The sequence below is a fragment of the Notechis scutatus genome, chromosome 14, assembly GCF_049901735.1.
Source record: "Notechis scutatus isolate UNSWTSFEM ecotype Mainland chromosome 14, rNotScu1.2, whole genome shotgun sequence".
Lineage (NCBI taxonomy): Eukaryota > Metazoa > Chordata > Lepidosauria > Squamata > Elapidae > Notechis > Notechis scutatus.
The window spans coordinates 402,005-417,582 of NC_142022.1; the positions used below are offsets into that span (position 1 = coordinate 402,005).

General features: G+C 47.5%; 1 protein-coding gene across 1 annotated transcript; it reads right to left on the reverse strand.

The window, feature by feature from the left end:
* Window positions 1–7,834: 7,834 nt before the first annotated feature.
* RXFP4 (relaxin family peptide/INSL5 receptor 4) lies at window positions 7,835–9,416 on the reverse strand. The gene has a single exon (XM_026686497.2). The coding sequence runs from the start codon at window positions 9,218–9,220 to the stop codon at window positions 8,006–8,008; it is 1,215 nt and encodes a 404-aa protein (XP_026542282.1). The 5' UTR covers window positions 9,221–9,416; the 3' UTR covers window positions 7,835–8,005.
* Between the last annotated feature and the right edge of the window lie 6,162 nt (window positions 9,417–15,578).

Consider the following 15,578-nt stretch of genomic DNA (forward strand, 5'->3'; position numbering starts at 1 on the left):
GTTCCTGGAAACTGAACCAGGACAGAAACCCATTTCCCAGAGGGGGCAACTTAAACCTGTCTGACCCACAAGTGATCAGTGAGCCCTGCAATACTAGTTTGCCGCAGTTCGGTGGTGCAGTGGTCAGAGCGCAGTACTGCAGGCTACTTCTGCTGACTGTTGGCTGCCTGCAATTTGGCAGTTCGAATCTCACCAGGCTCAAAGTTGACTCGTCCTTCCGTCCTTTCGAAGTCGGTAAAATGAGGAGCCAGATTGTTGGGGGGGGGGGGGCAAGAGGCTGACTCTCTACACCGCTTAGTAAACTCACAGGTCCCAGGCTACTTTGGGGGGCTCACATCCTCCCCTCTGTACACCACGAAGGATGTTCACCTTTGACTGATCAGTTTGGGAAAGACAGGTCCATCCTTTCAATGAAGCGCAATATTTTTCACAGAAGCAAAGCATTTTGGGTGAAATCCTTCCGGCAAGATTGTGGTGTCTTTGTGACAGAATTGTAGAGCCAGAACTGTGGAGTTGATACCTTGAGGATCATCTAGTCCAACCCTGGGGAAGTCGAGTGTCCTGTCCTCCATTTGGTCACCCCACTCCAGAGCCTGTGGCCTCCCCATTTCTCATGTCTCCCAGGGAAGAAATAGGGAAGGAAGTCTTCATATATATTTTTTCCCCAGGAAGTTCCAGGCTGGGCGTGAAGAACAATTGCAGGATTTGGGTACGGTTAGTCTAGAGAAAAGAAGAACTAAGGGGGGACATGAGAACACTATTCCAATATTTGAGGGGCTGCCACTAAGAGGAGGACGTCAAGCTATTCTCCAAAGCACTTTGAAGGCAGGACAAGAAGCAACAGATGGAAACTAATCCAGGAGAGAAGCAACCTGGAATTAAGGAGAAACTGCCTAACAGTGAGAACAATTAACCAGTGGAACAGCTTGCCACCAGAAGTTGCATGGGCTTCATCCCTGGAAGTTTTTAAGAAAAGACCAGACAGCCACTTGTCTAAAATGGCATAGGTTCTCCTGCTCGAGCAATGGGCTGGACTAGAAGACCTCTAAGGTCCTTTTTCAATTCTATATTCTAAAGTAGACACGTATGAAAACCATCAAGTCAGTTTCAAGTCGCCCTTTAGAGAAACGTGGAAGAAATTCTTACGCTGCCCAGGAGTAAGGCAGAGATCCGGGAGCTCTTTCTTCAGGGGAAGGAAACTTCTGAAACGTTGCAAAACATTCGCAGCAAGTACAGTGGTGGGATTCAAATATTTTTGACACCGGTTCGGTGGGCATGGCTTGGTGAGCATGCTTTGCACACGTGCACATACTTTGCATGCGTGCACGCGCCAAACACGCACTTTGCACAGGCACCAGAGGCGTTCTAACATGCCTCTTGCAAGCCTGCACAATCCCAGTCGCTTCAGCAGCTGCCGCGCGGCACTCTTCTGTGCCGCACAAAGCAGCTGCACTTCAAATTCAGCGGATAAAGGTGAGTCTGGGAGCCAGAGAGGGTGGGTGTGTGGGCCCAACAGCAGAGCGGCAGAGGGAACGGGTTTGGTCTCTGCTGCTCATCGCTGCTACCGGCTCGTCAGAACCAGGCCAAACCGGTAGAATAACACCACTGAGCAAGTCACCGATGGTGGAAAGGTGCAAGGGCCCCACACGGAGTGTGGACACATGGCTGGCGTGCAAGATTTATGGGGGTTGCAAGCTCCCCTCATTGGTCATTTATTTGGCTGTTGTGCAGCTTTGGGAGGGGATTGCAAGAGAAACCGGTTTCTTCTCAAAGCATCAAAGCAGGCTGGGAAAACAAGACATGGTCCGGTTCCTCTGTTTCTCTTCTCTGCTGTGTGAACTATAAAAGTTCAGGAAGCCAAGAAGGAACCTGTCAGTCTAATGGACTTTGATCTGTCGTATCGAACACTGGAATCCGATATCATCAAGGGACTGGGTACACTGAATTCAGCTTAGTTTGGCAAATACTGGATGATACTAATGAAAGTTTCCCATGCTTCTTTGATATATGGTGGTCCTGCCCCAAAGCAAGAAAATATTGGAACAAAATAAGGAAATGGTTGCAGGAAATTACTGGCCTCCAAATTGAATTTAAACCTGAAATGTTTCTTTTAGGAATAATTAGAGGAGTATTTAAGAAAGAAGTCAAATCTATCATAATACATATATTGACAGTGGCAAGAATCGCTTACGCACAGAGTTGGAAATTAGATAGTACCCCCGATTGTATGATAATAAAGAAAATAATGGATTGTGCAGAAATGGTCATTGGAATTGCAAGATAGAGAAGATACAGAATACTATACAGTCTGGGAGAAGTGGTATAATTGGTCAGACAGTAGGAGTGAAATTTAAGATAAATATGTATATTAACCTAATTGGAAAACTCAATGTCACAAAGCTGCAAAGCTTGTATATGAGTTTTTAAAATGTGGAAAATTTCAATAAAACTTATCTTAAAAAACGTTTCCCATGCATGTTCCTTGGGTAAAATCTGCATTTTATTCTGAGCCAATGCACAGTGCATAAACTATAGTTGGAGCATTTCCTTGCCCCAAAACACCTCTCAGTTGTATTTCTGTCAAAGGGGGCCATTCGATTGACTTGATTTATTCATTTACCTAGTAGAGCCCAGCCTTCCTTAGCAACATGTGTTTCATCCTTAGATTTATTTTTATTAGTACTGAGGCTGTATTTACACAACCTGTTAAATTTTTATTAACTTCAGAGTTGGTTCGTTTGCTGGGTGCTTTGGGTGTTGTGCAAATGTAACTCACTGGTGCTTTAATGAAATGTATTGTGCAAACACGGAATTAGATTAATTCACTAGCTAAGTTTAACTGGGGCCAAAGTCAGGAATGAACGAATTATTTGTTCTAACTCAAAAGTAAAGAAGCATAGATTAGGTTTAGTCTTCAATGGGCTGTGAGGTGAGTTGGGCTGATAGAGGGACTAGAACTCACAATCTCCTGGTGATTGGCCCAGTCACCTAGTAGGCTTTCATGCCTAAGGTAGGACTAGAACTCACAATCTTCAGAAATTCATCGTTTCAGGCCACCCCAGGCTAGTTGGTTTAAAAATCAGAAGTTAAATATGTTGGTAAAAGTAAAAGTTCCCCTTGCACATACGTGCTAGTCATTTCTGGTTCTGGGGGGCGGTGCTCATTTCTGTGACAAAGCCGAAGAGCCGGCGCTGTCCGAAGACGTCTCTTGGTCATGTGGCCAGCAGAACTAAATGCCGAAGGTGCACAGAACACTGTTCCCTTCCCACCAAAGGGGTCCCTATTTTCCTACTTGCATTTTTTTAACGTGCTTTCGTAACTGCTAGGTTGGCAGAAGCTGGGATATACCGTGATGCGGCGCTAGGGATTCGAACCGCCATTCCGCCGACCTTTCTGATCGACAAGCTCAGCATCTTTAGCCACTGAACCACCGCGTCCCTATAGTTGGTTCCATATTTGCACATAAAATGAAAAGCACACAAGACAATCGGGAAGATCGCCTTTAAGATTAGCAGATAAAAGAGAAATTTCCAGTGTTTGTCAGAAGGCGCGAAAGAGGAAATTAAACTCTCGGTATCGACTAATTAAATAGGGAGGGGAGATCAAGACGAGCGGTTATGGAATGGAGGCAGCCTTTGGAGATGGAGGGTGTTTGGATGGTTCGGCGGGGTGAGAAATCTGGCTCTTAACACTGGGTCACTTTTTCCAAGGGTCCAGGAAAGGTCTGCCTGAGGTTAGTGCAACCAGCACTTTAGTCCATCAGGAGAAGCAGGGCCATCGGTGGTGACTCTTCAGGATGGCCGTTTCTCGCCTCCGGTGCAGTTCCTTGTTCCTCTTGGGATGGGAAGTTCTGCAAGGTGAGATGCCTGATATTTACTTGGCCCATCTGTTGCTTCCAACGGGAAGGGCAAATTCCTCGGGGTCTCCACTTCCATGTGGCTATTACTCTTTGATTTAAAATGAGGGGAAGAAGTAATGGGTGGAAGCTTGGGAAGAGGGATCCAACCTAGGAGAAATTTCCTGACCGTGAGGACAATTGATCGATGGGATGTCTTGCTGCCCACAGTTTTGGGTGCTCTGGAGGTTTTCAATAAAAGGTTGGACAACCATTTGTCTGGGACAGATCAATGCCTCCTAGCCTGGGCAGAAGGTTGGACTAGAAGACCTCCAAGGTCCCCTCCAGTTCTAGGATCCTATTATTTAAAATGGAAGAAACCAGGGAAGGGAAGGGAGGAGGGAAGGGAAGGGAGGAGAGAAGGGAAGAGAAGGGAAGGGAAGGGAGGAGAGAAGAGAAGGGAGGAGGGAAGGGAAGAGAAGGGAAGGGAAGGGAGGAGAAGGGAAGGGAAGGGAAGGGAAGGGAAGGGAAGGGAAGGGAAGGGAAGGGAGGAGAGAAGGAAGGAAAGGGAGGAGGGAAGGGAAGGGAGGAGAGAAGGGAAGAGAAAGGAAGGGAAGGGAGGAGAGAAGGGAAGGGAAGAGATTGGAAGGGAAGGGAGGAGAGAAGAGAAGGGAGGAAGAACACACACACACCTACTGCCTCAGCAAATACCACATTTGGATGACAGCTATCCTTGTATTGAATTATTGGACTTGGCACTTATTCCCTATATTTCTCTCCCATTTTTCTTCATGGGTTCAAAGTCCCGTGTTCTCTCTCACTCCTCCAGACAACCCTGTGAGGTTGGTTGGGAGTCGGCTGAAAGAAAGGAAGGGGCCCTGGAGATTTCCTGAGGAGACCAAGCTGGAGATGCTTGGAGACTCTCTGTGGACAGGTAGAAGAGGGTTTCCCAGGACATTTGCCTTGTGGGGGCTCCTGAAAGAGCCCCCCTTCTCCCTCCCCCTATCCCACAGCTCCCTTGCCATGTCCTGGAGTGGCAGATGCTGGAGTCGGTGTCCCTCCCACCCACCCCAGTAATCTGCATTTCTGTTTTGACTCTCATAACATTTGAATTAATTCTACAGAGGAAACCGAAAACTGGCTTTATTGTGTTTGCTCAGAATCTGATTACGGCTGTTTTTGCCTTGGGAAAGTTCAGGTTGTGACTTTGGCCTGGGTGGATCCTTCCCTTAACGGCACCACAGTGCACGGCAGGCAGTGTTGTAAAGTGCTTTGGCAATAACCCAGGATGTGTCCCCGCCCCTCACAATTCTTTGTACGTGGAACTCAAGCAAAAACATTTGAGAAGAACACCAAGTTCCTAATGCGGAACCTTCCCTTGTACCCGGCTGGTAGATGATTCGCAGGTAGACTGCCCCAGAAAGTGGAGGTGTGATGACCCAGTGTGTGACACAAAGATAACAAAGTCACAAAAGTAGAATAAATTCCCTTTAATGCCTCCAACTTGGTCTCCAAAGTCCAATTATCCTCAGTTGGAGATCAAACTCTTCCAAAAACAGTCTACGAAGGGAAGAAACGCAGTCCAAACCCAAAGTAAAGATAATTAGAAATTTAAAAACCAACACAAAACACCCTGAAGTAATTAACATGGCAGGGCAGGATGATAAATTGCAGACTTCCAAAGGATAACGCAGCACACAAGGTTGGGAGGATGCCAAAACCCAGAAAAGCCTGACAAAGCTAATGCACGCTTTGCTTTCAGCAAGGAGCTGTGTGCAAACACCCCTCTTATATCCTCTTCTTCCAGCTGCAACTAATGAAGGGAATCAGGGCCCTTTCCTCCCCCATAAGCCATGCCACCCACGTTGCTCCCTTCTCCGTTCCTTCCTGCATTCCCTAGGATGAAGAGGGGATGGCCCTGGGTCTTCCTCTGAATGCCCAGCTGGACTGTGCCCTTCCCCAGTTTCTTCCACAGCCACCAGAGCCACACTCCCACTCCCTGTCGCCCCTTCAGAATCAGGCTTCAATAAGGGCATGGCAGGAGGTTTCATTTAGCTTGGCTGACGTATGCAACAGTCCAATCTACACACCTGAACTTTGCTGGCTTTTGGCTTCCTTTTGGGCATTTGGGTCCTAAACTGTCCCAACAGGTGTCCTGGCTTGGCTCTTCGGCTGTGGCCACAGTGTTGTGTAAATACTCACAGTATCAACACACAGTATCAACACACACATCCCCGCTGTACATTGTGTGCAGGCACAGTCCTCCCTGGCGCCCCCCCCTTTTTTTGCCAAAAAACAAAGATGTTCCACAGCAACATTGGGACTTTTCCAGCCCAGCATCCTCCAAGGGAAACATGCACAAAACATGCCCTTTCTTCCACTTGGCTGCAGTTCAGAGATGCCTCTGCGCACCAGGATAGTCGGAACCAAGGAGGAAGGTGAAAGAAAAGAAGGAATGTAGAACTGGTTTAGATCAGCCGTTAAAGGACTCAGAGATGGGGGTCCTCTCCTCTCCTTCTATCCCCTTTCTCTTCCCGTCTCTCCTCTCTTCCCTCCCCTCCTATCCTATCCTATAATTCTTTATTGGCCAAGTGTGACTGGACACACAAGGAGTTTGTCTTGGTGCAAATGCTCTCAGTATACATAAAATAAAAGATACATTCATCAAGAGTCAAGAATCATAAGGGACAACACTTAATGATAGTCATAGGGTACAATAATCAAATCATACTAGGAAACAGTCAATATAAATTGTAAGGATACAAGCGACAAAGTTACAGTCATACAATCACAAATGGGAGGGGATGGGTGATAAGGAGGGATGAGAAGATTAACAGTAATAGTAGTGCAGACTTTGTAAATAGTTGGACAATGTTGAGGGAATTATTTGTTTAGCAGAGAAAAAACTCATTGTGTCTAGTTGTTCTGGTGTGCGGTGCTCTATAGTTTCGTTTTGAGGGAAGGAGTTGAAACAGTTTATGTCCATGATATGAGAGGTCTGTAGATATTTTCACAGCCCTCTTTTTGGCTCGTGCAGGATACAGGTCCTCGATGGAAGGTAGGTTGGTAGTAATTGTTAATTGTTTTTTCTTCAGTCCTAATTACTCTCTGGAGTCTGTGTCTGTCCTGTTGGGTTGCAGAGCCAAACCAGACAGTTATAGAGGTGCAGATGACAGATTCCATCATTCCTCTGCAGAACTAGCAGCTCCTTGGACAGTTTGAGCTTCCTGAGTTGGCAAAAGGGCAGAGATGGGAGGTGAAATAGGCAGCTGGGGCCCAATGGGAGGTAATCCCTTACTTTACTAAGGGTCAGGACTGAGATGACCAAGCCTGGAATGGCTTGGATTGTGGTAAGCAATCACTTAACAACCTGAAATTCTCAGTTAATGACCAAAGCAGATGGTGCCAATTGTAAGTCAATGGAGTTGTGTGATGTCTCACTTTATGGCCATAAGGACAGTGAAAATTCCGGTCCTAACTATCAATGTAAGCCGAGGACTATTTGCGCAACTCAGAGCGGTGCAGAAGACCAAAAGTAAGCTCGGATCATGCTCCAGACCTCCACCTCTGTGGCTTTGTGCAGAAGTAACAAGGGCAGGGCCACCAAACTCTCTCAAAATCTTGTTCGAAACCTCTGTTCCTTTTAATTCCAGATGCCTGGGAGAAGAGGAGGCCATGACTCGCTGGAGGAGAAAGCGATGTGCCTGGGTATCATTCAATGAATATTCTTGCCAGTGGTGGGATTTAAACATTTTTACTTCCGGTTCTGTGGGCGTGGCTTGGTGGGCATGGCAGGGGAAGATTACTGCAAAATCCCCCTTCCCTTCCCTTCCCACTAACCTGCTTTCCAGCTCCATTCTCCTGTGCAGGGCAACCAAAGGAGACCCAGCCGACCAGCTGGGACTCAATGGGAGGCGGAGAAGAGATGGGGGGGGGCAGTCAGAGGCGGTATTGGCCAGTTGTCCGAACTACTCAAAATTTCCACTACAGGTTCTCCAGAACCAGTCAGAACCGGCTGAATATCACTTCTGATTCTTGCACCATTAAGACGCTGAAGCCGAGTTCCAATTCGGAAAAGGCATGTCCCCAGTGTCACAGACCTTTGATTCAATAAAGACACAGATCGGAATGACGATCATGGAATTTGGCTCAGGTCCGAAGCACCCTTCCTCATGGTCCAGAAGGTGCTACTCCACATCCTCCCATTGCAGCAGAGTCTTCTTTCTCTACTTCCAAGACAGTGGAGAAGGCGGTATCCTCCTTCATTCCGCTTTGAGGATCTTGGGGGAGATCGGATGGGCCAAGAGGCAGAACCTCCAGCGCCCCTTCCTCCCAGACCTTGTGGGAGGAGAACAACTGGTAGGAGGCGATGGAGGACAGCCTGCGGAAGGTATCCTTCATCGCTTCTTGGAACTCCCGGCGGATCAAGCAGTAGAGGATGGGGTTGAGGCAGCTGTTGGCATGGGCCAAGCAAGTGGTCAGGGGGAAGACGTAAGTGTGGAGGTAGTGGAAGGTGTCGTCCATGGGCAGAGCCCTGAATTTCACCAGAATGCCCCAGAAAGTGACCACATGGTTAGGGAACCAGCAGACGAAGAAGCAGCTGACCACCAGGCGGACAGTGGCGGAGACCCGGTTATGCCGCGTTAGGCTGTGGCTGGTAATGTGGTGAAGTTTCAGAAACCGGAGGAGGAGGAGGTAGGAAGTCAAGATGATGACCAAGGGAACCGCAAAAGCAAACACCACTCTCTGGAGTTGGTAGATTCCCAAGTGATACGGGCTGGGGAATCGGAAGAGGCAGAGTTCCACCCCGGCTACACTTACTACTCCGGTGTAGACGGTTGTCGGTACGGTGGCTCCCATCGCCACGGCCCAAAGGGTGACTGTAATGCCCTTGGCCACTCGGGGCGTCATCCTGTACCCCTCTTCCACAGCAGAGACTACCGACCAGTAGCGGGTGACCGCCATGGCCGTGAGCAAGAAGACATTGGCATAGATGCTGAGGAGGGTCAAGGAAGGGATGGCTTTGCACATGGCTTGGCCGAAGGGCCACTGGAAATCCAGCGCTGCCTCCGTCGCCCAGAAAGGCAGCATCAGGGAGAGCTGGAAGTCGGCGGCGGCGAGGCCAAAGACCAGGATGTTAATGGCGGTCGTGGACCGGTCCTTCTGCCTCCAGATGAGGTACATCACCAGGCTGTTTCCCAAGAGGCCCACCGCGCACACCAATAGGTAAACCGTGGTGATGAATATTCTTACGCTGAACAAAACATTCGATGAGACCAAGGCGGTGTCAGCAGCAGCATCGCTGAACAGGTCAAATATTCCCGCCGAGGTCCCGTTTGTGAGGCTGACGTTCCACCCGGGACCCCAAAGCCCATTCAAATCCATCTTGGAACAGAAACAGATTCCCTGAAAGATCCTTTTCCCTTCTGACCATTGCACGGTGGAGGCTGGGATGAAGCTGCAATATGTTCCCAAGAAAATATCTGTCCAGCTCTTCCAGGAGGAGGGAGACCCTCCCCCAGAGCAGCTCTCAATCAATCAATCAAGCAGAAGAGAGTTAGAAGGGACCTTGGAGGTCTTACAGTCTTCTAGATGTGCTGCTTCCGGGCCTCCAACAACAACAGGGAACTCTAGCTTTCAGCTTTCCTTTCAGTATCCAAATCCTTGCTGGAGCCAAAGCTGCCGACTTGCTGGGGAAAGAGAAAAGGACGGACTTGCTCGCTCGCCACGCCCATCTTGAAGACCAAGGACACAGCCTTCCTGTCAGGTGGGCAGGGCAAGGGAGCCTCACTGGCATGCCTGTGGCGCTCCTTATCTCCGACTGCACACACAAACCTTTTATGGAGGGGGCTTCGGGAAGCCAACCTGCAGCAGGTATTTTCTACCTCAATTGATGCTGGCTGCTTGTTTGTGCTATCTGTTCTGATATAGGCCAGCGAAACACAAACACTAACCTCACAATCGATACAAAAGCTATGAGTGTTGCAAAGAGCCATGGAAAGATACAAGCTCGGCATTACACATTACCAGTCCACAATGGAAAAATGTCCTCTCATATTGCATGAGGGTGTGGTATGCTGGCTCGACAGACGCAGATAGAAAGACACTACAGAGGGTGGTGAGCACAGCACAAAACATCGTGGGCTGTTCCCTGACACTGCTAGATGACCTCGCTAGGGCTCGCTGCCTTAGAAGAGCGAGGAAAATCCTCAGGGACGACTCACACCCCGGTCAGCCCTTCTTCACTCTCCTGCCATCGGGCAGAAGATATAGAAGCAGAGCCAGTGGTACGAACAGGCTGAAGAACAGTTTCTACCCGTGGGCAGTCAGACTCCTGAACAGAAAATAACTTCATGTCAACATAGTATGATAGACTTGTGGTGCCGGTGCGTTGTGCAACAAGGTCACATAGTGTAATGAGATTGGGACTGGGTTAGGGACTTCTGTCCTCACTGTGAGTTGTGTTGGGGGGGGGGAATGCATGAAGGGAGGCTCAGCCAATCTCATTGTACCCATGTTGTACTCTGACAATAAAGGTAATAATAACCAGAGAAGATGGAAAAACCTGCACGTGGCTTAGAGAACAAATGGAAGTCAATCAATCAATCAACTAATCAATCAGAACAGAGTTGGAAGGGACCTTGGAGGTCTTCTAGTCTAACTCCCTGCTCAAGCAAGAGAGCCTATATCAGTGGTGGCTAACCTTTTTGGGCTCCTGTGCCAAAAATTGTGCACGCGCTTGCATGCTCATGCTCACGTGCCAGCACCCCCCACACCCCCTATGCATGCGTGCGCAATCCTCACCCACCAAGCCACATCCCTCTTACCTACACTGCACCTCACAACTGATTTTCAGCTGGTTTCAGGCCTTTTTAGGCCTCCCAGAGGCTTCAGGAAGGCTTCTGCAGGCTTTGCAGGCTGAAAACTAGCCCCGTTTTGTCACTTCCGGTATTTTCGGAAAAACAGGAAGTGATGAAACAGGGCTAGTTTTTATCCTGCAAAGCCTGCAGAAGCCTTCCTCAAGTCTTTGGGAGGCTGAAAAAGGCCTCAAACTGGCTAAAACTCAGCTGTGAGGCACATGTATGCGCAGTGAGGTAAGTTTGCCTGCAGCCCGCATGCCGGCACAAATGGCTTTGCGTGCCATAGGTTTGCTATCATGGGCCTATATCATTTCAGACAAACGGCTGTCCAATCTCTTCTTAAATACCTCCAGGGATGGATCACACACAAGGTCTGGAGGGAAGCCATTCCCCTGATTATTTGTTCTACCTGGCAGGAAGTTGCTCCTTACTTCTAGATTGGATCTGTCTTTGACAAGCTTCCACCCATTACTTCTTGTCCTGTCAAGAGAGTAAAAGAATGGAGATGGAAACGGGCTGCTCCTGTAGCAAGAAGAACCGATGGCAGGGGGCCAAGGCAGTTGTAGAATGGATCCCACTGGATTAGAAAGCATGCATGAAAGAGACCTAAAACGAGATGGATTGGCAATATCAGCAAGTGGCAAAGAAAAGTCCAGGACCGTATGGGTTAGAAACAGGCGGAAGAGGCCTTCAGACAGCGGTTACAACGGCACCAACCCAGAAAGCTCAAACTGCCCAAGGAGCTGCTAGTTTTACAGAGGAAATATTGAGTCTGTCATCTGCACCTCTATAACTGCCTGGTTTGGCTCTGCAGCCCAACAGGACAGACACAGACTCCAGAGAGGAATTAGGACTGCAGAAAAAACAATGGCTACCAACCTGCCTTCCATCGAGGACCAGTATACTGCACGAGTCAAAAAAGAGGGCTGTGAAAATATTTACAGACCCCTCGCATCCTGGACATAAACTGTTACAAATCCTTTACTCAAAATGACACTATGGAGCCCTGCACACCAGAACAACTAGACACAAGGGGAGGTTTTTCCCCAACGCCATCACTCTGCTAAACAAATAATTCACCCAACACTGTCCAACTATTTACTAAGTCTGCACTACTATTACTATTAGCCTTCTCATCACTCCTTATCACCCATCCCCTCCCACTTGTGACTGTATGACTGTGACTTCGTTGCTTGTATCCTTATGATTTGTACTGACTGTTTTCTAGTATGATTTGATTGCTTATTATACCCTATGACTATCATGACGTATTGTACCTTAGGATTCTTGACTCTGGGAGAATGTATCTTTTCTTTTATGTACACTGAAAGCAGATGCACCAAGACAAATTCCTTGTGTGTCCAATCACACTTGGCCAATAAGGAATTCTATTCTATTTTTATGCAAAAAAATTAAATTCAATGATAGAAATTTTGGGAGTTTCATCCCAGGAAGCTTTCAAGAAGAGACTGGACTGCCATCTGCCAGAAATGGTATGTAGGGTCTCCTGCTTGGGCAGGGGGAGGGTTGGACTCGATGACCTCCAAGGTCCCTTCCAATTCTATTCATCTGTATCTGGTGACCATTTGCACTGACAGTGTAACTTCAGGAAAGCAGAAGAGACCACCAAAATAACAACAGCAATAACCAAGCTCAATATGTGCCGTTCTAGCTGCATTCGGCGAAGAAGTCAAAAAAATGGCTAAAAAGTTATCTAAAAAGCTTCTTAGGATTAGAACCATTTTAAAAAAAATAAAAGTTATGCTGTGCCGCTTCTTCTTTTAGCGTGTTGAATAGCACACTCTAGTGGCTAAAGAGAAGAACTGACTCATTAAACAGATAATTTATCCACCATCCAGTCAGAGCTGAAGAAGCTTCTTGGATGAGAAGCGAAATGTCTTTTAAAAAAACACCGAAAGTCCAGTTGGGGAAAAAAGAAACACTTTTGGGATAGCACTGATGATGTTATCTAGTTGGGTAATGAAACAACCAAACTCAGAGAACATCAAGGATTCCATAGTCATCTCCTCCTCCTCCTCCTCCTCCTCCTCTTCTTCTTCTCCACAAACCCCACTCTCTTCTAGCACTGATGATGTTCTCTAGTTGGGTAATGAGAAGAAAACAAGGCTCAGGGAGCACCAAGGACCTTGATGGACACTCTGCCTCCCAGCTGATCACTCACCAAGCAATGGCAAAACAAACCCTCAATTTTGTGACTTTCTTGTAAATGTCAGCTGTTTGGAGGGCATGTGGGTCAATCTCTTGGATTCTCTTTCCATCCAGAGAATTCTCAGGCTCCAGGAAACCCACCTGGGCCCTCAAACATAGCTGAGCTCTGCATATCCATAGTTGACCTTGGTTGACTGAAGCTTCTCACAAGGCTTAGCTAGGCTTCTATTCCCCACCACCACCTTTGTTCTTACAGACCAATCTTCCCCTCCCCAGTTGCTAATGTCAGGCTGTCGGCTTACGAAGCTTGGATAGGAGGCAGCCAGATGTGGTCTTCAGCCGGTTCTAATCAGTTCTGGAGAACCGGGAGCGGAAATGTTGAGTAGTTTGGAAAACTGGCAAATATCGCCTCTGACTGGCCCCGCCTCCATCTATTCTCCACCTCCCGAGTCCCGGCTGGGTCTTCTTTGGTTGCCTTGCACAGGAAAACGGAGCTGGAAAGTAGGTTAGTGGGGTGGGGAGGGAATGGGGATTTTGCAGTATCCTTCCACCTGCCACGCCCAACAAGCCACGCCCACAGAACCAGTAGTAAAAAAAATATGAATCCCACTGTTGGAAGAATTATCCTTCTGGGTTCAGTTCCAAGTGGAGGGAAAAGACGCTGGAAACATGGAGGCTGTTGGGAAAGATGTTTTAATGGTGGTCAGGACCACACGGCTTGGAGCTCCAAAGTGAAAAAGATGATCACATGCTTCAAGAGGTTGGGTGAAGGAAAAGAAGGGAGGCCTGAGATGCTGAGAGTCCCTTAAAAACCCTCTGTGGGATTTGAATTGGAGCTTGTATTCTGATTGGTTGTCAGGCTCCCATGGGGCCGTGCAGGGGCAACTCTTGTAGGCTGTCCTGAGTGCCAGGCTTGGTTGAGCCTTGCTGGATGATGATGTAATGAAAAGGGCTTTGGACAATTCCTATTATAGCTCTACCTGGAGTAGATCTTTGTTATGTAAAATATTCTGGCCCAGGCCTTAATGGCCCACCCATTAACAAAGGTGGGGGTGAGCTTCTGCTTCTGAGTCTCTACTCTTTTTAGGGGAAATATTTTGCCTTTTTAATATTTCCTAGGATATTTCATTTTCTAGGAGAGGGTGGGTGCTAACTTCCTACACCACCTGTGAGGACCCAGGATGGGATACAAAATAAACACAGTCACAAAAAACAGGTGAAGCCCCTTTTATTCCTTCCCTTTGCTTCCAAGCTCCAAATATCCTTGACTGTGTTAGAAATAAGAAAATTCAAAAATAAAATATAGGTGAATAGAATGGTATATTATAGTATTAAGAAGACAGTTGCTCTATAGACATTTACTATCTTGATGTAACCTGTAAATATATATTTTTAATACATTTACTCATTGTTAAACATGTCCCTGCAATCTATTACATCCTCCTGTATCAAGTAATGCCACCCCTATTTCCTCCAGGATTAGGAGGACAATAGGATAAGACATAAACCATTGCCCTAACTTTCTTTAATCAATTGAAGTTAGATTTTGTTTTTCAAAGCATCTGCTTAAGTTTACCAGACTTTTACTTTGCATAGGTGAATACGTTAGAGATGCATGTTGTTTTACGAAGATGTCCTGAATGTAACATTAATATGTAACAAGTGTGGTGTTAGGAATAGATATTTCTTTGTTTTCAGACCTTTAGAAAGAAGGAACATGCCGAAGGAACATTCTTTAATGCCAAGTAAGATAAGATGTGATGGGAGGTCATTGGGAGGTATCAAAGGAGATGATGTGGTCTCCATAAGGCGCCTCAGATTAGCTGTACTCGGTCACTGGGTCGATGTAGGAGGGGCATTGGGGGGGGCGTCGGCATAGAAGAACTATAAAATGTAATGTATTGAAATCTTAAGGTGTGGTTCTTGGCTCAAACTTCATGTTGAAGTCAGCTGAGATTCTACCGCTCTTTGCAAACAGCTTAACAATAAATTCTCTGTGTTTTCACCGATCCAAGTTTTTGTCATTTGGATTCATTTCCAACAACTGGAGACAAAAAACTCCCACATGAGCAGTTACCAGAAGGAGGAAATTCCGTTTAAATTATAAAGAGTAAAAAACAACACAAACCAGGCAAGATAAGGGCTGGAGGACATCCACAGATAACAGAACACACACCAGGAAGGATGCCAAACTCAGAGAGGAACCATAAACTAGAGATATTTCCATGCTTTGTTTCCAGCGTTCGCCCGTACTCTTATTCAGTTGTCACAGCTGCAGCCCATGAAGGGGATCAAGGCCCTTTCCTCCCCCGTAGTCCACGCCATTCACGTTGCTCCCTTCTCTGTTCCTCCCCTGCGTGCCCTAGGGTGGAGAAGGGACGGGCCTGGGTCCTCCTCTGACTGCCCAGCCAGCCTCTGCCCTTCCCCAGCCTCCTCCACAACCTCCAGAGCCACATTTCCACTCCCTGTTGGTTGTTCCTCCTCTCCCTCAGAGTCAGTTTCCACCAGGGCCATGACACCACCACTGGAGGCAGCCATGACACATAGAGGGGCAAAGCAAAAGCCCACGGCAGACCCCTATTTCCCACAGCTGGACAAAGCAAAGTCTTTCTAGGGAGAGGCTTTCTTGAACAAGCCATTATAGCATTGTGCTGTGGGTGTGAAAATACGAAGGTTGGATGGGATTTGGACAAGAAAGGAACACACGCCGGAGC